This window comes from Corylus avellana, chromosome ca5 (assembly GCF_901000735.1).
Source record: "Corylus avellana chromosome ca5, CavTom2PMs-1.0".
NCBI lineage: Eukaryota > Viridiplantae > Streptophyta > Magnoliopsida > Fagales > Betulaceae > Corylus > Corylus avellana.
The window spans coordinates 32,535,880-32,557,489 of record NC_081545.1 but is presented as its reverse complement, the minus strand read 5'-3'; the positions used below and the strand labels follow the sequence as shown (position 1 = coordinate 32,557,489).

The 21,610-nt window shown below is 35.9% G+C and overlaps 2 protein-coding genes across 4 annotated transcripts; both read right to left on the bottom strand.

Moving 5' to 3' along the window:
* Positions 1-2,991: 2,991 nt before the first annotated feature.
* On the bottom strand, positions 2,992-10,227 carry LOC132181269 (2-methoxy-6-polyprenyl-1,4-benzoquinol methylase, mitochondrial). Of its 2 annotated transcripts, none has more exons than XM_059594407.1 (9): positions 10,118-10,227; positions 9,645-9,740; positions 8,088-8,214; positions 7,935-7,996; positions 6,252-6,410; positions 5,979-6,123; positions 4,738-4,809; positions 3,930-4,038; positions 2,992-3,338 (listed from the first exon to the last, which is right to left on the bottom strand). In XM_059594407.1, the coding sequence occupies exons 2-9, from the start codon at positions 9,736-9,738 to the stop codon at positions 3,237-3,239; spliced, it is 870 nt and encodes a 289-aa protein (XP_059450390.1). In that variant the 5' UTR covers positions 9,739-9,740; positions 10,118-10,227; the 3' UTR covers positions 2,992-3,236. The 2 variants fall into 2 exon arrangements, with proteins under 2 accessions (XP_059450390.1, XP_059450391.1); XM_059594408.1 differs by having other exon boundaries at positions 3,953-4,038.
* A 2,489-nt stretch (positions 10,228-12,716) lies between these two features.
* Positions 12,717-19,494, bottom strand: LOC132180776 (polypyrimidine tract-binding protein homolog 1). 2 transcript variants are annotated; one of them, XM_059593718.1, is made up of 10 exons: positions 19,217-19,494; positions 18,322-18,531; positions 16,147-16,209; positions 15,998-16,071; positions 15,799-15,894; positions 14,515-14,572; positions 14,341-14,445; positions 14,172-14,253; positions 13,674-13,786; positions 12,717-13,446 (listed from the first exon to the last, which is right to left on the bottom strand). In XM_059593718.1, the coding sequence occupies exons 1-10, from the start codon at positions 19,397-19,399 to the stop codon at positions 12,949-12,951; spliced, it is 1,482 nt and encodes a 493-aa protein (XP_059449701.1). In that variant the 5' UTR covers positions 19,400-19,494; the 3' UTR covers positions 12,717-12,948. The 2 variants fall into 2 exon arrangements, with proteins under 2 accessions (XP_059449701.1, XP_059449702.1); XM_059593719.1 differs by having other exon boundaries at positions 13,352-13,446; positions 13,721-13,786.
* Between the last annotated feature and the right edge of the window lie 2,116 nt (positions 19,495-21,610).

The window sequence follows — 21,610 nt, the reverse complement described above, 5'->3', positions numbered from 1 at the left end:
ATCTTTTGAGATCATATATTATATAGATTCATATAATGATATAATGTGACATTAATTACAATTCTTTATTTAATCATGTCTATGTTACACGCATATATATATATATATATATCTTTTGTATTTAACTTATAAATAAGGACATTGTTTGAAATTAACCTCAATGCTCAAAACATGAATACATATCCAATGGACTTTTTTCTCATTCAAGTTTCAAATTATCACCTTAATTAGATCACCTAACTTGTACTTGATCCCTTTCAACTACTGTCGTAGAATCTGGTGTTAAAATAGATTAAAAAAAAACGTCATACATGATTTACACACGACTTTTTTTTTACTTGAACTGTTCAAGTATCTTTAAATTTTTATTTTTTTATTTTTAAAAAAGAACTAAACTAAAAGGGTAGTCGAATCACCTCTAAATCATTGAGGGGGTAGTTTGGCCACCCTGTTAATTAACCAGTTTAGGGGTGGTCAAATCACCCTGGGCCATCCCCAAATCCCCAACAAAAAAAAAGGGTAAGGTTGGCGAACCATTCCTCATCATTTTAAATAATTTTTATGAACAATTTGGATAGCTCAAATTAAAAAAAGTTATGTGCACATCACATGTAACATTTTCCGTCCATATTAATATCAGGTGGTAATGAATGGTATAACTTATAACAGTCAGGTAGTTAGAGGCCAAAGTTTGGGTGTCATTTTTTTTTCTTCAAGTTTTGTGGTCTAAATGTCGAAGGAGGCGTCTATAACGTTATGATTGTGGCATGCATTAGGGCTAGCTCTTACAGTTTATTATTATTGAAACTTAGTTATTAGGAAGCCACTGGCAAAAAGATTTAGCCCTTCCATAAATTCTTAACAGAAAAGTAGATCAAAACAAATAAATTAGGGGAAGATATATTTAGATTCAGGATGTCGGTTCGATCATAGACACTCGGATAATTAACATAAATAGACTATACATAGATTTTTTCCGTAGCTGTCCTCTCATCTGCAGACTGCAGCTAATGTGTGATCAGGAAATAGCAGCGATTGTTGTCTGCCTCAGACCACTACTCTATCACATGTATGATTTAGATGAAGACTGAGTAATGAAAGAGTTCCTTCCTTTCTTCATTTTTTCTATTATCCTCTTCATTATCACCCATTTTTGTCTACAAAAGGCTACACTGCATTAAACATACCTCACCCCACATGTAGATCAATCAAATTGCATGCACCATTGCTCCTTCTTCCATGCTCATCCTAATTAGCTAGCTGCTGTCTTGTACGTGTAATGATCAATTTATGAGGGATATGCACATTCATTATATCTGCACTGCACTGCATGCATGTGTCATGATCCATGGTCCTTTTGCCTCGATCGATCATTTATTTGTCTGGAAATTTTGATCATTAATTAATATAACTAGCTATATCTCCATGTTAATTATATCTAGGGTCATTAAAGTCATGTCTTATTTGCGCGTTGTCTGGAAACAGGATCCTCTCTAGTCCATTTTGGACTGGAGAATATGCAGTTAACGGTTAGGATCTCTCTAGATCTCTCTAGAGAGATCTTGAAGCCATAAATAGGACATTTTTCCCATTAATATATATATATATATTAAAAGTAATTAAAAATAAAATTATCAAAAAATTAAGGGATGGCCGAATCACCCTAGTTGGGGGCTGAAGCCACCCCCGGACCACCCCCAAGGGCCAAACGATTTTTTCTTTTTTAGTTTGGCCATAGGGGCCTAAGGGTCATGGGGTGGTTTGGCCACCCCTGGCCAGCCATTGAGGGTGGCTTGAGCTAAAATGGGGTGGTCCGGCCACCCCCTATGGCCAAGATGGGATGGTCAACTACACTTTACTTTCTTATTATTTTATTTTTTATTAATATGAAATAATATTTTATTATTATTTTTTGCTAGTGGGACAAATATCTCATTTGTGGCTCCAGTAGCCATAAACTGGATATTCTCTAGTCTATTTTGGACTAGAGAAGATCCTATTCCCGTGGTCTGGTCACCACCCAACATCAACGAAGCAAACAAATGGAGAGCATTTAAGACGCTTCCCAGGCGGGGTGGAGGGCTGGGGGTGTGGGGGCAACTGTCTTAAACGTTTAAAATGATGTACAACAGATTACACTATTGCAGATTGTAATCGACTGACTAGAGAGTAAAGGAAAAGTATGCATACTTTTATAATGTCTTTGAGCTCATTGATGTAAAACATTTGTGCAGGTCACTCCGAATGCACTTCTTATGTCTTTTCTTCCTTGTCAAATATTTTACTGTGGCAAAATGTTTATTTTTGGCTCCTTGTGGGGTTTACAATCAATTGAATCATCCTTTAGGTATTTATATATACGATCATTTCACCGTCGAATATCAGGTACAAACATGATAACTATGATATCATAAGCATTGTCAAGACTCAAGATGATATATTCTAAATCTATGATGATATGAAAATAGGATTACGCCTTTGGACCCACACCCTCCATCTCATACTAGGGTACCCATTTTCTTTTGATGAACTCAACAAAGAAAATGACACGTATGAATTGAGATAAGCAAGGCAAGGGATTAGAACACCTTGTATCGCTTTCCCAGTAGAATCCAGCTTTACTCTCTCTTGATGCATACCGTTAAAAGGTAAAGACAAATTAACAAATTGAAGGAAAAGAAAATTAGAAAAAGGCACCGTACAAACTGAGTGATGCTATACATGCCCACTTTCATGCTCTTTGATGTAATTTTTAAAATTATCATTAGATCAAAATCTAAGAATTATCCAAATTTTTAAAGTAACATAAAAAATACATAAGAGCAAGAGTGAGAGTGGGGTATTAATCTTCTTTGAGAAAGCGTGCAAGATGAACAGTGAAGATTTAAAGATCCCTTGGACTACACCTTTGGGTTTGACACTGACTGATTTTGATTATACATATTAGGGAAGTACAATTAAAGTAACCACCACCACATGGCTACAGGCTCATCAAAAAATGACTTTCATTTCAAGCTTTATTAAGTACAGTATCTGTGACATGCCTCTCTAGAGTAATAAACCCATTTTTTCTCCAGAAATTTGCACAAGCTAGGGACACTCGTATAGAATCCGCTTCAAACTAAAAAGCTTTCTGTCGTATTTCATACAGGGTAACATGAAACTTCACTGCCAAAAATTATGTAAGGTATAGAAGCTGTAGGGATATTTCAGATAAGAAATGATAACACATACACTTAAATTTTTAAGCCCGAATGGATGGCAACCACTCCACCACTAAGATTTTCATACTCAACCTTCTGAAACCCTGCATCTACAATCATCGAAGCAAATTTCTCCTGCATTCATCAATTATGACAAAGTTACATATAATACAAGATACCACTATCAGCCAAATGGAAAAAGCTGCAATTCTTCACAAAGTATACAAAGGAACCCAGTTGGTAGAAAGGAGCACATTTAGATAGAGTAGGAATTTAATGGCGCATACATAGACATACGACACAAGTTAAAACCAGAAATCATGAGACACTCCCATCAATATAAATACTGCAAACTATGTTCTTAGATTTCCACATTTGCTTTTTTTGTAATATTAATGTCCTCTTCTCTTGGGGGGTAAAAGAAAAAACACGTCCATGCACAGCACCCACTCTAGTCAGTTTGTCCTCTTTGATGTTTTACTCACAGTACCAGTTACATGCATACGCACACATAGCAACTTTTAGTGAGTTGAAAGAAAGGTTTTAGAGGAAGTAACTAGTTGAAAAATAGAAACCTTTGTTTTAGCTTATAGTTGCTACATAGCACCTGGGGAATTGCATTGGTGCATTTTCCCATCAGATGGCAGCAGTTGTCTGGACACAACTAAACTTCAAACAAACATCAGTGATGGTGGACTATAGTTTGGAAGACAGAATAAAAAGAACCTGGGAGGGAAAACGGCGAATACTTTCAACTAAGTACTGATATGAATCCCGATCACCTGCAACTAGCTCTCCCACTGCTGGAATGATGGAGAATGAATAATAATCGTATCTGTATAAGAAAACAAGCAACACTAGATTAAGGCAAAAGTAAAGTACACAACAGAAGAGAAAAATATTACAAGGGGGGGGGGAGAGAGAGAGAGAGAGAGAGAGAGAACTAGATTCTAGTAGAGTCTGTGAAATCCATCATCCAAAAACTGTAGATGCAGTAACGGCACTATTTCTTCATACGGAATGAAAATAATTTTCTCCAATGTCTGTTTACTGATGAACATGAAACATAGTTTTCTCCAATGTGCGAAATCCGTTAAGACACAGCAGTGGAACTAATGCTTTGTTCTTCACACAAAATGGACATTTTATTGGGTGTTTGTGAAAAATGAAAACCCATCAAAGCAAGTTAAGGGTGTCAAAATTTCAAGTTAGCCACTGGACAAAATTCATGAAAAAACCCAAAGGATCCTGGATTGTCAAATCAGTTGAAAATTAGGGTGATTTCAAGTTTGTCAAAATTTCATGAGAGCAGGACAACGATCAGGGAAAATCTTTGGTCAATCTACTGGTTTTCAGATAGATGCAGCAGACTACAAGACAATTATAATATTGCTTACACAATAATGATGACAACAAAGAACTTTTCTTTGATGCTGGTAATACTAATCAGAAGAACTAATATAAGTTTATGAATAGCCATAAACATAGCTTATCATACACAAATTTAGTCCTAAGTTGTCAATCAGATACTCACAATTCCTTAAAAATAGGAACATCCACATGGCTCAGTTCAAGGCAAAGGAATCTTCCTCCCCGTTTTAGTACCCTGATAAACAAAGTCATAGAAAGCCAACATTATACATAAATATAAGAGCAAAAAACTTCCTTGATAGCAATAAAAGGTACTCAATACTTTGTTCAGTGCTACATTGTATTTTATCTAGTACTTTTACAAATAAATTCTTCTCCAATACAGGGGATGATCTTTTTGAAAGCTGCCATTTCATCTTAGTTCTCCTTCCATCAGTATACAGAATTTTCTAGCAAGATTCATAATTTCATTCCACATTTCACACTTCTAGAGCATACACACTCTACCTCACTTTTGCTACACATATTGGTTACTTAGGTCTAAGAAAACATTTCTAGGAGATCAAATCTAGTGACAGCCGAGCCTGCATTTGTTTTCTCGGATATATCTGATAGAAGATGTAATTTTCTTTAATGGAAAGCCAAAGAGTATATGTCCAACAATCTCAAAATCAAAGACAGTTTCTTACCAAGTTACCAGTTTCACCATATAGTTTAGACCTATCAATAGGTAAGTCTCAACCAATCCCACTCATGCTTGAACATGAAAAGTAAATGATTGACATAAAGAAAATAAAATAACAGTCCTCCTAACGGACAGCTTAACTATTTTCATTTCGTACCACTAGGTTCTCTTACTTAATGATATCCTAATCCACAATGATTTGTTCCACAATTCCCAAATCTAAAAAGGGCTTCTTTCAGCCAAAATGCTCAAACTTGAATACAGTCTTACTCCTCCTAACGCCTCCATAATCCAACAATCTCGGGCTATGGTCTGGAACTGATATTGGAAAAATTCTCTGAACAGCATCTGAAACGTTATCTTTCTACTACCTGGGAAGATCTGCTACAGTACTCTGAAAACTCTAGAAATCTTCCAATCATATTAACTTGATGACACAAATGGATAGTTCTATACCCATCATGAGTGTGTCAACAAAATTATGTCACCTAATTCGAAATCCACTTCAATTCTTCAAACCCAGTCCATACCAACCCTGAATACCCTCCATTAAGTCATGATGAATGTCAAAATATAAAAATCCCATCCATATAAAGGGAATCATAACCTATTCAATAAGACTATTAACTACTCTGACATAATGGTAAATTGTGCTGCATCCATACATACAATTTAGAGGCTGTAAAGGTATACAACAACATGCCAAGGTGTAAGCTTACCTGTAAGCTTCAGCAAGAACTCTCTCTATGTGTGTAACATTCCTGATCCCAAAGGCAATTGTGTAACCATCCATTGAATTATCTTTGAAGTTCAAGGCTTCTGCATCCCCCTCCACCCATAATAGGGATTTGGCTTCTCCAATACCTGAAAAGTCAGGAGAAGATATTCATTTCTAAACAAAAGCATGATTTGTGACATAAATTTCACATGCAATCCTCTAAGGAGAACATATAATTCGTCTAATGGCAGTTTACTAACTCCATTTACTTTACCTCTCTCCAAGGCTCGCTTTTTACCAACATTTAACATGTTGGGGTTGATGTCACATACAAATATCTGAGTTTCTTCATGTAAATTATCTTCAAGAACATCTTGCATTGCTCTATGTTTGACACTGTTTATGGCTTCCAGGATTCGAAAAGCTACATCCCCTGCAAAACTTCAAAAGCTTTAAACCCAAGATCCACAAATGTTATTTATTTATTTTTTTTATAAGTAATTGTTGTATATATCAAAAGAGCGCAATGCGCCACTAAGTACACAGAGTGTATGTAAAGGAAAGCCCGCAAAAACCCATAGTGTATACAAAGGAAAGCCCGCAAGATCCACAAATATTATTCAGGTAAGGTTTTAAGACAAGAACAAATCCGGATCGCATCATAGTAAATAAAATTTGTTTTCACACCAGATAAGGATTTTTATGCGAAAGCAAGCTCATGCTGAAAATTTCCTACAGGAAAATTAACATTTCGCTACATTTCAACAATTTACATAAATTGTATCTGGAGGTCAGTAATTTTAAAAACCTTCAAACTAGTCAAATTTTTTTTTCTATAATGTATCTTTAATTGCTCTATGATGAAGCATCTGTGAGCATTGATATAAAAACTTCCTTCTATTTGGGAGATCTGGACGCATGATATGATTATAAAGAATAAAAGCATAGGAATTAGGAAGTATAAAGTGTCCAACAGATTAGGGTTGAACATAAGGAAACTTTTAATGAGAGATGAGGCAAAACGTCTAGGGGATGGAAAAACACCTACTTCGGGCAAAAAAATTTGCTTCCCTTAGGTGCTATTGTGAATAAATTTGGGGATCAAATGATAGAAGGTCCCAATATTCCCAAGAATGCCAAAGTTGCAGAAGTCATCAGAAGGAATAGGTGTTGCCTTCATGATGCTATTTCTGACAAAGCTCTTAAAGTTTGGCAAATAATTGAAAGCCATGTTACCATCCACAGTGATGAAGCGTTAAAAAACCTGTTGATTTCAAAAATGGTGATGAGAAATTCTCAATAAAAATACTTGGCAGAGCATACAAGAGAAACCTACTGAAGTTCCTTCGTATAACATTATTTGGGAAGGTTTAAGGATACAGCGCTCTAAATGGCAGATTGCAGGAACAAGATTTACTCATAGAAAATTGATAAGGGATAAGACTTTCACATGAAGGACTTATCAAAAAATTGTGCTGAATGTACAATTATGATGCTCAGGCATGTTGATGACAATAAATACTGCTGATATTAGGAGACTTTTTAAAGCTTGGCAAATTGAGGTCAAGAATTTGCTGCAGAGAATGGCTGGACAGAGAGGTACTTGATGAAAGACTTCAAGATTATCTGCTATTCTGTATAGTTTTTGAGGTAGTTGTTATTTGAGGAGAATCATCTAAATGCAAGGCAGATTAGAGGTGTGTTTACCATATAGCCTTGAGCAGTGTTAAGTTTTTGTAGATGGGTGCTTCGTTGTTGATAGTTTTGGTTGCACTATTCTTTATTCAAACACCGCGCCTAAAAAAAAAAAAAAAACTCCAATATATTATACTTCACTCTCTCCAATTTTTTGGTTTACATGTTGCCCAATTTTGTCCAACACTTACAGTGTTATCAAGTTTTTCAGCAAACAAACATCACATATCTTACATATAATCATTGTGCATGGTATGCTAACCTGTCCCACCAGCCACATCAAGATGCTTCATTCCAGGAAATGGATTCAGTTTAGAAACCAGTCTGAAAATGTTGGATATGCAACATTGTGAAGGCAAAGAGCAATAGGTTTCAAATCCAAATAAAATCACACATGCACCACGAAAGGTATTACCTGTCCTTCCATAATCTATGTAATCCAACACTCATCAAATCATTCATGAGATCATAGTTTGAAGCCACACTGCTGAAGACATTACCAACCATGCGACTTTTTTCTTCTTCCTGTACTTCTTTAAATCCTGAAATGAAATTCTAGTAGTGATTATTCAATATAACCTGTAAAGGTGAAGCAAAGTGATACTAAGCAGCAATTATAGCAAAAGAAAGGAATACCAAATACAATAAAGTATGTACAATCTAAGTGGCCAAGAACATGCATATGCTTGTAATTCAATGGTGCATGTATCACGCAATGCACTCAATTTGGGAGGGGGGAGACTAGCTGCTAGGTTTCCATTTCCATAAAAAGCATTTTCTTCCTTGCATTGATCATTACAAAAAAAGGATAAGCCACTTGAGTGAGGATAAACTAATTTTTGCTTCTGCTTGACAAAATAACCTGTTTTGTCAGCGGCTATACATAGGGTAGCCTACCCAAATCCCTCCCCCCCTTTTATTATTACGAGTAAACTTAAGGTGTATGTGTGAAGAAATCCTTTGAAAAGAAAAATATTGAAGGAAAAGGAGGGCTGATGATTTTGCACCTTTCCATCAAAGAAAGATTTATATCCTAATCGACCATAGGAAAAGATTTTCCCGAGTTTTTTTTACCTAAAGTGAAACAATCAATTATCCCTGATCAGGACAAAAAAAAAATCTAGGTCCTGTTTCTTTGTTGATTCTTAAAATGCTACAAGATTTAAAAATAAATAAATAAAATTAAAAAATTGTTACTTAAAACTCATGAGCAAAGTCATAGTCAAAGGTGCACCTTTTGAGACCTTAACATCTTATGAGATGTAAACTTAATGCAGAGAGTGTAGCCACAAATCTCATTATTTTAGTTTTTCTCAAAAAAAAAATTTATCAATATTTATGCATAAATTTGTCATAACTATGTTTCTTGACGGAATCTTTGGTTTGTCCAGTTTTGATAGTTCAGTGCATCAATTTCACGTGCACTGACTATCAATTGGAGATGATAGTTTTTTCTCCTAGCATGTAATTATGTAGTCCAAGGAAATGCTCATCCACTTTTTAATGTTCTCCATTCCTAACCATTTTGCGCTCGTCTCAAATAGACAACAGGGGTTACCTTATGCCTATGTCATAAGGTTACCTCAAGAGTAAAACAGGTGGCATTATGCATTTGCATTTCACCAAAAAAACAGAAAAGAAACCCCCCCCAAAAAAGGTTGGAAAAAGTTTTGACGAATTAGTTATAGACCTATAAATCTGATTGGCTCCACTTGAGGTAAGCTGTCATGTTAATTGAAGACTAACTTTGCTTAAAAAGCAAGGTTTTCATTCCAAGCGCTAGTCAACACAGAATGGGGCCCTAATTTTTGAAAATTCAAAAGAAAATTTTAGGAATTTGACACAAACAGCTTTTATAAGGGCACGCTCATACTCTAGAAAATCCATTTCGTGAGGGAAAAAGGAATATGCGATGAATAGAATTTCTGAACAAAATACACACACACAGAGACAGAGAAAGAGAGGGACGAACCAAAACTGGTGGCGTGTGAATGCAGTAGAGAAGCAGCAGAGAACCTGGGCAACCATTTGCTCCGCAACTTCCCAGTCACCATTCTCAGGGCCATGGCTATAAACAATAAATAAAATAAAATAAAAAGGATTAGATCACATTCAGATGTACAATCAATTCAGATGAACCATTTAACTCGAATTCATACATGTTCAAATGATGACAGTCTGGATTATGTAAAGCTAAGAACACAATAAAGCAAGAAGCCTGGGAAATTTTTTTCATTAAAGCATTGAGTATTTCGAGCATTTTAAGTAGAAAGAAACTGAGCAACTATTGAGTGCTACAAAAAAAATGAATTCATTGGAAACTTTCTTATGCTCTATTTTCTCAGTAAACATAAAAAATTAAAAATCGAGATGAAGTTGGAGAGAATTGAAGAAGAATATATAGGTGGTCGATCAAGAAAAAGAAAAACCTCAAAAGAAAATTACCTCTTCCGACCGGTGACGGAATCGGGTCAGTGGCCGGTAGTCGCGCGGAGTGTGAAGGAGAGAGAAGAAGAGGCGGTTAAATGGATCTCTAGATTGTAGTATGGACCTTTATAAGCTTCTATTTTTTTGTTGGGCCTTTAATAAGCTTCCATTTAATTTTGTAGAAGAAATTAGAGCAATATTAAGGATCCGGTTGGAGTACGTTTTTAAAGAAATAATTTGCGTTTTTAAACCAAATCTTAATTTTAGAATGTTTGGGATTGCAATTTTAAAAACACAAATTTTAAAATCATGAAAAAATCTGTGATTTTTATAAGCTGACTGGGGATGCTTATTTGAAAATGTGCGAATTTAAACCAAAATCACGATTTTGTTTAAAAAAATATTTGGCGCAATATTTACCTATTTAGCCATGAAACCGCAATTATATGTTAATATTATCCAAACACTCAATTAATAAAAAAAATACTTCTTAACTTGTTTTACAAAACGCATATACGGTTTCAAAAACATAATTTTTGAAATTGCACTTGTTGAAATCGCCATCCTTTCATGGCCACGAGCAATATTAGAGCCCATATTTTGACGGCTTATCTGCCATATTTTAGCAACTACAAGAAATGCTTGGACGTCACAATGAATATAATATTCTTTATTTTATGGTTAAAATTTAAAATTTGGTGTATTTAATATTAACATATCTTTTTTAAAAAATTAAATAGCACAAAATCAAGTTTAATAGTGTTAGATCAATCCTTAGATTAACCCCACTTTTTTCTTCTTCTTCTTCTTTTTTTTTTTTTTTTAAAGAACAACTTCGTTGCAAACATAACAAATTACAGATGTAGAAATACAAGAAAAATGAAAGACAAGGTAAAATAACAAAACACAGTAACCCAACTAAGATAAACTACAAACACCTCAAAGCCCTGAAGAAGATCCAAGAAGGTGGAAGTCACTTGTGAATGCAGCTTTTGACAGTCGCGGCCCATTATGATGGATAAAACCATCAGGAGTACAAAGACCCTTACAAACTTAAATCTAATCCAACTTCCAAGGAAACCGAAAAGACTAAGAAGAGCAACAACAGCAAAAAGAAGATATCCATCATAGACAAGAAGTTTGAAGCTCAAACAATTTTGGTTTAACATGTGATCAACAGAAATACACAAAAAAATACAAAAATAACTCAGAAAATAGTAGCTTTGGTAGAGGGAGAGGCGAAGGAGAGCCTTCTAAGGATGCTGTCCGGGGCGTGAGGTCCACGCTCCGGCGCGTGGATGTCGGGGGGAGGCGCCAGGAAGCTGGGACACTAGTAAGGGTGGTGGCATGGCGTGTTGCAAGCTAGAACTAGCGGAGAAATGAAGATCTAATTTTGAAAAAAACCCATCTTCCAAAATCACAAATCCGAACGAGAAACGCAGTGGAGAAGGCGAGTGGCAAGAAAGGAGACGATAGCTGCATTTTTGGAGGGTCAGGGATAAATCATTAAAGACGATAGATAAAGCCTCGTAAAGAGACTAGAGGATCTAGAGAAAAAACTCTAGAGAGAAAAGAGTTATCTTAAATAGAGAAACTCATAAAAAGGAAAAGGAAAGAGCAATTAAGAGGGGGGAGGAGGGGGGAAACTAGATCTAGTTTTCCCTCCTCCGGTGGCTTATTTGGTTGTTGGCTTTCTCTCTGTTTTCAAGAAAGAAAAGATACTAGAGGATCTAGAGAAAAAACTCTAGAGAGAGAAGAGTTATCTTAAAAGAGAGAAACTCAGAAAAAGGAAAAAGGAAAAGGAAAGAGCAATTAAGGGGGAGGGGGAGGGGGAAAACTAGATCTGGTTTTCCCTCCACCGGTGGCTTATTTGGTTGTTGGCTTTCTCTCTATTTTCAAGAAAGAAAAGAGAGAAAATCATAGTAGTGTAGTTTCAAATTAGATTAACCATTAAATTGACCTTTGTTTTAAAAAAATAAATAAATCAAAAATTGATTAACAGTCATATCAATAAAGTAAAATAAAAATGTAGTGTATATCATTGAAGCACGGATTATAGACACGACAACCATAGAGACTGATTGGCATGACAAGGGAATAGAACACCTTGAATCTCTTTCCCATTACGATCCAACTTGCAACACCTTTTAAGTAAAGTAAAAATGGTTACATATTTGGTTAATTTCTTTGAGGAAGTGTGGGAGATCACTCTGAGTCCCTAAGATCTCTTCTATTCACCGACATTTTCAGAACAATGTTCATCCAAATTCTCATTAAGAATAGCTGCACAGCTCTATCTTCTAAACCACACCGGCCAAAAGACGAGTTTTCAGTTCAAGCTTTTTCAAGTGCACTATCATCCATCTTGGCCCTTTGGAGGGGATAACCCATTTTGCCCATTCGCTGCACAAGGGGTACTCGTAGATGGCTTTCAATTGCATCAACCATATTTATCAGCAGCTGATGCACAGCCTACCCTTTACTTAGGAACGATGTTTCATACCTACCCTTTTTCCTTCCTGTATAAAGCTTTCTGACTTGATTAACCAGCCTCGTCCAATCGAAGTAATACATAAAAAGTCATTATTAAACATAGAAAAAGGAAAGGGTACAAAAAAAAAAAAAAAGTCACTTTATATCCCAAATGCAGCCGAAATCGGAACAATACAATATCTGGAAGGACGCCACATTGAAAATTTTGAGCAGTTACTGGTTTTTCTTTGATGACACAGAGACACAATGAATTCCAGAATAAGTGAATTGAATATGGAGAGTAGAAGTTTTTGGGAGAGCCAGAGACGCTAGGAATGCTAGCAACTTGCATTTACTTGAAGTAGAGAAGATACAACCTATTGACCATAATAAGTATGCTGACCAGGCCGTGAAGCACCACCAGGTCGCACATTTGGCGGAACCCCTAGCTGAAGCTGACCCGGAGATGAAGCACCACCGGGTCGCACATTTGCTGGAACCCCTGGAGAAAATCCCATGGAAGTGACAGCAGAAGGAATTTGGCTGGTCGGTGTCAATGGTGAGGAACCAGCAGGCCCTGCTGCAGTGGCGTATCCAGGAACCGAGGATGCTGCAAAATTTTGACCGGGATAAGTGCCAGGAACTGATACATATTGCTGTCTGCCCGACTGCATGGTAGGATCCCATGGTGCCGCCTGTCCACCAGGATACTGACCCGACACAGCACCTCCTGAAGTAAAATTATTCCCATGATACAATGGACCAGCCTGAGGATTTTGCCAAGCTCCTGGAACACCAGGGAGACCTGACACTTGTTGTGCCGTAAGCAAACTTGCATCTGGGATTGTATAATCTCTACTTTTATCACTGTAAGCCTATAACAAATGTAAAACAAAAGATCAGATTCTCAGAAGATTTTCGCAAACATGTAATAAAATATACGAAACCATAATAAAAGGGCAGTTAAGTGTGTCAAGGAAGCATACATTTAAGGACCAAGTTCGATCAAGAAAGGATCCACTTTTTCTTCTAAGGACGTCTTTACATTATTTCCCCTTTTATTTTTTCTCATGAACATTAACTCAAAATTACATATTTATACCTTTACATTGAGATCAGTATGACGAGAGTATGATAGATGAAGCTTACAATAGCCACCATCATATATGCAATGTCCCTCTAAGGCTTCTCTGGCAGCTGCCGCAGTACTAACATCTGAAAATAACAGCTAACACATCAAATGATGGTGGCTTAAAAAGTTCAAAAAACACTTTTTTAAAAAAAAGTACCAAAAAAGTAAACATTGCACCTTGTTAAAATGGTTCAAGAAGAAACTGAAGCCTTAAAATGGTAAATATAACACATATATTGTGGAGATAAAAAAAATGAAAAATAAACAGCACCAAATAATTTAATGTAATATGATACTAACGCCAGTGTCAAGAATCGACAAGACCTAAATGCTTGAAAACCGCCATAAAACTAAACTAAACCAAGCCAAAATGAAGAGGGCAAAAGTAAGAAAACATAAAGACTTTCAACAACAAACCAGGTAAAATGAACCCCTGAATTCTGGGAAACTAAAAGGGAGGGTATATACCAGGATATTGGACAAGTGCCTGGGTTTGACCATTCTTCTCAAATATAGCAATTTTCTGGACAGTTCCAAATGCAGAGAATACCTGTAACAGGTAAACCAGCACAACTGTATGAGTACAAGTCACCTAATTCACTATCAATTCACATGAGGAAAGCATATAAGCCCTAACCGTGTGAAGAACATCCACAGTGACAGCATACTGCATATTCTCAATTGAAGCAAGAAGAACATTACTCTCAAGTTCTTTCTTTTTTCCATCAGGCCCTACAGCAGGCTGGACATGACAGTTTGTTAGTACTCACCACTGCACAATGCAATAAAAGTTCTAAGAACAAGAAGGTACCTGCACAATTCCCTCAATTGCAGTAGGATTCACAGGAAGATACGGATTTGTATAGTCCCTGTCAGGTCACGCGGACAAAATTCACATCTATCATCCAATTCTTACACACCACTACTAATACACAACTTTCAGATAGTGCCACTAAGTAGAAACATATCCATATTACTGAAAACAAAGACTGAATATTCAAAATTATGTGAAAACAAGTTGGTAAGGCAGCCACAATAAGACTAAATTAAATGTTTGAAACGGTCAAGAGAGTAAGTAATCTGCTTCAAACTCATTTATACTTTGATATATTTTTCAACAAAATAAAAAGCGAGCAGAGGAAGCTACACCAGATTTTGAAAAGAGGATACTCAATGTGGTAGACCTTTTCGCTTGCTAGAAAGGGTATTTTGGTAGGCTATGATCGAAGTTTTGAAGACCGCAAATGGACAGTGGGGAAATTAAAGAATTTTTTCTTCAAGACTCTATCTGTGGACAGCTGCCTTCGACTTAAATATTGCTAGCTTTCATATATAATCTCAACAGAGTAATGACCTACTATAGTTAATTCCAGTCAACTCTAAAAATACAGTGCAACAACATTTAGGAAAATGCTTGATGACAGAATTCTATCACTTTTCAGTGAGACCCAAGTAAAAGTCAAGGGCTGACAACAGTGATGATATCTAACAGACCAAACAAGGTCCAATTTCATATAATTAAAACAGATTTTACCTTAAAAAACAGAGAGAGAGAGAGAGAGAGAGAGAGAGAGAGATATGCTTATTGATAGTTTTTACATTTCTCCTTCGCTTATCTAAGATGTCATGCTATTCCCAACATGTTCTCTCAAAGAAAGATCAGCATAAGGAGATTTATGGAGTAGAAATGTAGAATCATAATGATGATGATGACCACACACACACACACACACATACACATATGTATCCAGGATGACAAAAACTGTCTCCATGAAGAAGCAATCTTTCAACCAATGCATTTCCACAATAATAATAAGGAACTCTGACTACCATGACATCAACAAATGCATTAAACAATTATCAAAAGATTGAGGAAATTACTAAGTGGCCATGACAACACATCTGTGTTCTGCCTAGCAGGCTTCACTAACCCCCTAGATGACAAAAAGTGTGGGCATTAATTAGCAGAATTCAGAAGCCAAAATCAAAAGCATACAAGAAGAAAGACAAAAGATTACGTAAAGAACATGGTCAGCGCAAAATACTTTTAAGAAGAATAGAAACAGATTACAGAATCTCTTGATTCCATTGTTACCTGCTTCTGTGAGACTGGAACTTGATATTCAGATCAGTGTGTGCAGAATAGGAAATACGCAAGTGACATGAATTAACATGCTCTGGAAGCAAATACCTAAAGTAAACCATCAGAATACGATTAGCAGACATACAATATCAATGCCCTTCCCAAACTTATTAAAGTCGAAAGGAGAAGGGGGCACAAAAGCTGGACATACCTGGGTATGCTTCTTTCATTTAAGGCATTCCTTGCTGCAGATGCAGTCTCAGAATCGCTGAACTGGATTAAGGCCTAGTGAATGCCAAAGAGTAAGAACGATATAGCAAGATAAATGGGATCTCAAAAGATTCAGTGCAGTTATCATACCTGGAAACCTGCAGCCTTTTCAAAAGTAGCAATTTTATGCACAAAGCCAAAAGCAGAAAATACCTGAAAATTTCCAAATGGTCATGCTTCGATCATATCAATATCCTTAATGAAAAATAAAAGATAACTATTATAAACTAGCCCAGATGTAGATACTATGGAACAAAAAGGAAAAAATCCAAATGAATGAGAAATAAGTGCAGAATGACACCTGTACATATATGCGTGACCTTAGAAAGGAGTATGACGTACAAGATAATAATTCCAAACTGCCTCCAACAAAAGAATTTAAATAAGAGATATCACCATCTGTGATTCAACCGATTTCAATTTAAAAAAAAAAGGCACATAATTCAATCAGGATGCTAACTCTAAATAAAATGTGAGAAAAAATAAGAAAATAAACTCCAATGTCGAAGTATGCAACCAATACTCCCAAAATGTTAAGCTATGAAAACCCAGAGTTATGAGTAAAATTTTAATCAAAAACAGAAAATGTAGAGTACCAATTATATGGAACAAAACTTCAAGAAATATGCCTGAAAAGAACATTTTCAAAGACGCTAAATATGACGCTTGCACAAACAAAGTATAGTCAAAACGACATCATCCGCAACTTATTATAGAAGAGTTTATTAAGGTTAAGGCTGAAGAATGATCAATACATGTACATGCAAAATTGACAACTCAATCATTGCATAGAGTAGCATCTGAAATCTATTGCCAGGGCTCACCATGAGTCCACCTTACTGCAAGCTGGCCATGAAAGCCTTTAGGCTTTTCAAAATACCATCAAGGCATTTGCTACACAAGACAAGGTGTAGATAAAAAGTGTGCCTTTCACACCACCTTAGACCCTGGTTTCTGAGGGTTCACAAGATAGAACAACAAATTTATCTGACTCAACTCTTAAAAGTACTATATGTTTCATATATTTTAACATACAACATTAATGGTTGCTTTGAAGCTAGGACAAATTTTTTTTTATAAGTAATGGACAAGTTACTAAAAAAACACAAGGCGCCCCTAAGCTCACAGGCAATATACACAAGAAGCTCCTAACTAAAACGAGCAAAAGGAAAACCCAAACAAAACAGCAAAAAAATAAAAATAAATAACACAAAACCCTAAAAGCCCTCAAGCCCAAATCCTCAAAACACCAAAAGCCCTCAAACCCGAACCCACGCGAAGCACTCAACACTAGACAGCGTGAGCCTTGCCTTTCCCCTGCCTAGAGGACAAGCCATAAGCATCATAGTTGATGGAGCATTCTAAATTTGGAAGCTCCCCTCTACCTTTGGGCTTAGGGCAAACACCCTTCACCTTCCAAGGGTGGTCCTCTTCAGTGTCCTCGATCCCCTCACACGAATCCCCCACCAAAGCCAAATCCAAGAAAATTGCAGGGGGGAAAACACCCAAGCTAGGACAAAGTTGTTCTGGAGTTAAATGATTTTGTTGCATCCAAGAAATAATCACTAAAATTATTCAATGTGATGTCATCAAAAGTACCATAAAAATAAATCTTTTATTTACCACATTTCTTTTTATAGATGTTTACACTATGTACCAAGTTTCTTACCATGCTTTGTCATTCAAATAGCTCAACATGTAATGGAATATCAACTGCATTCCATTAACTATATAAAAGATTCCTCAAATGCCCGTAAAAAGGAATTGAAATATTGTTAAGTTCCTGCTAAGTATTACATTCTCTATATTTTATTTACCTTTCTCTATAAGGTAAATGTTTATGTTAGAAAAATAGATCTTAGATGGCTTACAGTATTTACCTAGAAACTTCTACCTTTGTGATGCAAGGAAGAAAAAAAGTTTGTTTAATATCCACCTTAAAAACACAATACAATTGCATATTTGGAGGGAAAAAACACTAACCCAATCGACTTGTTTTCTATTTCTAGCTAGGTGTTTCTCTTGTATACTCACTGTATATTTGGGTTGCGCCTTTGGGCGTTTAATAATATTTCAATTACTCATAAAATAAATAAACTAACCCAACCAAAACCAAAATACCAATGACAACCTCTGCTTTCAAAAATAAAAAATTGTAAAGGATCACTTGAGCAGTACATGCCTCTTTAGAAAACGCAAAATTTAGTTAATATTAGGATTCATGACATCTGAAAGACATACAATGCTAACAAAAAAAGCACTTACCAAGTGAATGACATCAATGCTAACATCGCCTGCCTCTACACCCTCGATGGTAACCAGCAATACATTTCCGGGAATATCTCCAGGACTTTTATTGTTGACAATTTCGTGCCTATTTGAATACTGAATATACACAGTTTTGCCACGAACTTGTGCAGGCTCTGAAGATGAGGCATAATATGAAACCATTGATATGGCCTGATTTAAATCTGCCTGCAATTGTTAATATTCTATCATAAATACATAGCCACTGCCTACAGACGGTAAAGAAAAAAAAAGCTACGCATAACAGTAATAAGTAAATAAACAGACACTATAGAATGCATGCTTAGCTGAGAGAAATGCTTCGCCATAAACCAACTAAGACTACATGTATGGAAACTAATCTAATTGCAATTCTTGGGTAATTTGTATTTGTTATGGAAGGGCACTGGAAAAATGAACACTGCTATTTTTTTTTTCAAACATTTTCTCGTTAACCATTTTCTACCATTTCAAATGGATGTGAAACTAGATCGAAAAAAAAAAAAATCATTGCAAAATGCAATAAAACGCCACGGACAATTAACTCAGCCTCATAACTTTTCTCTCGGTTCCATTACCTCCATTGTAACCCAGCACCTCACAAACCATCCATAAAAACCAACCCCCAGTTCAGCGAGACACCAAATCAACCAAGCCCCCATTCACCAAGGCCCAAATCGCTCTCCACCAAAACATTATTCTATCAACACATACATACCTACCCACATAGATAAATACGCAAATATACACTATAATTCTTCTATAAGCTCCAGGACACCATCATTTAGATTCTTCCAATATCCTAAGTGAACTTCAAATTTTGAGCAGAGAGAAAGGGAAAGGAACCAAAGCGGAAGTACAAAGACGGGCTTACGAATTCGACGAAGGCCTGGTTGCGATTGGCACCTACGTTGCACTTGGTGTTGACGATCTTGCCGAAGGGCTTGCAGAGCTCAATGAGCTCCTCCTCGGTGCACTCCCAGGGGAGATTGCGGAGGTGGAGGACCTTCGAGGGGGTTTGGGTGTACCGGAATTGGGGCTGCCCCGAGGTCGACATCTAGGGTTCTTGGTAAAAATGCAGATGGACGCTGTTTGGCCGTCTAGAAAGTGTGCTGATTTTTTGCGAGAAAGTACGAGCTCTAGGTCGTGTGAATGAAGTGTAATCTGAGCATTTTATAGGAAAAAGGGTAAAGTGCTATTCCTATTCGCTTCCCCTCTTTGGTCAATTTACCAATTTCGCCTTCGCGGCATTTGCTTCTTTTCTTTTTTCTTTTTCTGAAACTACCTTTGTGCTTTAACGCCAAGAAAAAAAAAATAAAATAAAATAAAAAAGGTTAAATCCTAAATATCCCGTAAGGTTTTGAAACTTTATTTTTACCTTCTTAGGGTTTCATTTTTATCACAAGAGGTTTCTATGGTTTTCATAATAGACCAAGTTAGTCCTAATTGACTTAACGAAAAACCACATAGACCAATCAAATGTTGACACGTAGCACCTACTTAATTTTTTTAAAAAAATAAAAAAAAAATGTATTTAAAAAAAAACAAAAAAAAATTGATGGTGGCCTCGCCACAGGCACCAAGGGGTGGCTCGGCCACCCCCAGTACGCACTGGGGTGACTCAGCCACCCCTAAATGGCCAAGGAGCTACCTTCAATTTTTTTTGTTTTTTTAAAATACATTTTTTTCAAATTTTTTTTTAAAAAAAAAAAAATTAAGTAGGTGCCACGTGTCAATATTTGATTGGTCCACGTGGTTTTTCGTTAAATCAATTAACGGTCAACTGACGAATGACTAACTTGGTCTATTATTAAAACCACAGGAACCTCCTGTGATAAAAATGAAACCCTAAGAGAGTAAAAATAAAATTTCGAAACCCCATGGGGTATTTAGTATTTAACAAAAAAAAAAAAAAAAATGCTAAACATTTTGTAATTCACTGTCCTCGCTCTGAAAGTGTTATTCTTAATATGTGAAAAGTATTAGTTATTAAAAAAACTGTTTGTTTATTTTTATTAATAAAATATTCTCATGTGTTTGTTGGTTTAGAAGTTTGAAGCAATTTTTTCTGGGCACAGATGGTTCTACCTCTTTACTAGCAAGTCATCATTTATTTTCTTTTTTATGCATTGTTGTAATTTGAGTCATTCATTTCAAATAAATTGCTCAATTTTAAGCTATTATACTCTAAAAGAAATACTGCATTGAATCTCACTTGTGATTTTATTAAGGACATGTTTACTTCTCTTTTCTTTTTTTTTCCTAAGCAAACAACGTGAAAAAGGGAGTGAAAATTACAACATAAAAGGGTTAGGCAACCCCACGTTACGCCATAATACAACCATATAAGTGCAGGTAAGAATAAAATAAGAGGGATTGTGCCAAATGAATTACACCGCCAATAAATTGTTGGCACTAACACAAAGAAAAAAATAAAAATAATCGCCTAAATTGGCAATTAGAGGCAAGAGAAGGGGCTCGAATCTCGAAAGATCCATCAACTCTTTTAAAAAATACAAACCTCTAAAGTTCCTTCAATCCGTCTTAAATCTCCACTTTTAAATTAAGGACATATTTACTTATGCCATTAGGGATTTTTTTTTTTTTTAAAACGAATAATTGTATTCATTAAACTATAATAAAACGATCCTTAGATCACATAGTAGGAAGGGGTAGTTCCTTCCTTGCTGTATCACAAATACTTGGCGGAATGTTCTCCAACCAAGAAGAAGATATAGAACATAAATTTCCTCTAAATCTTTTTTTTTTTTTTTTTTTTGAAATAAATCAGTTTAGTCTCATTCATTGATAAACGAGCATAAAGCTCAAATAACACGAAGCAAAAGATCTGAACTAACCATAGTTGAAGCTACGAGGTTACAAGCATAAAAGATGACATATTACATTCTAGACTCAAACAAAATCCGCTAACCTATGACTAATTTTCAAATTAAACAGCAAATTTGCGGCAAACAGACTCAACCAATGCATAGGTAGCTCTTATTCCTCGGTACTGATGGCAAATAACCACAAGCCAAAGCTCATCTTCCTCAACCCGAAAGCCAGGATAACGTTCACATCTACAACTCAAAGGTCTAGATCAAAGCAACAAACTCGAAGGGCATCAGGCGAGCAAATCGAGAGAGAGAGAGGATCGAGCATTATTACAAGTAAAAACAAAAACGATTACAGGAAAACAAAACAAATAGAAAGAACAAAAAAATGAAAGCCATACAAAATTACAGGGAAATAAACAACATAAAAAGTA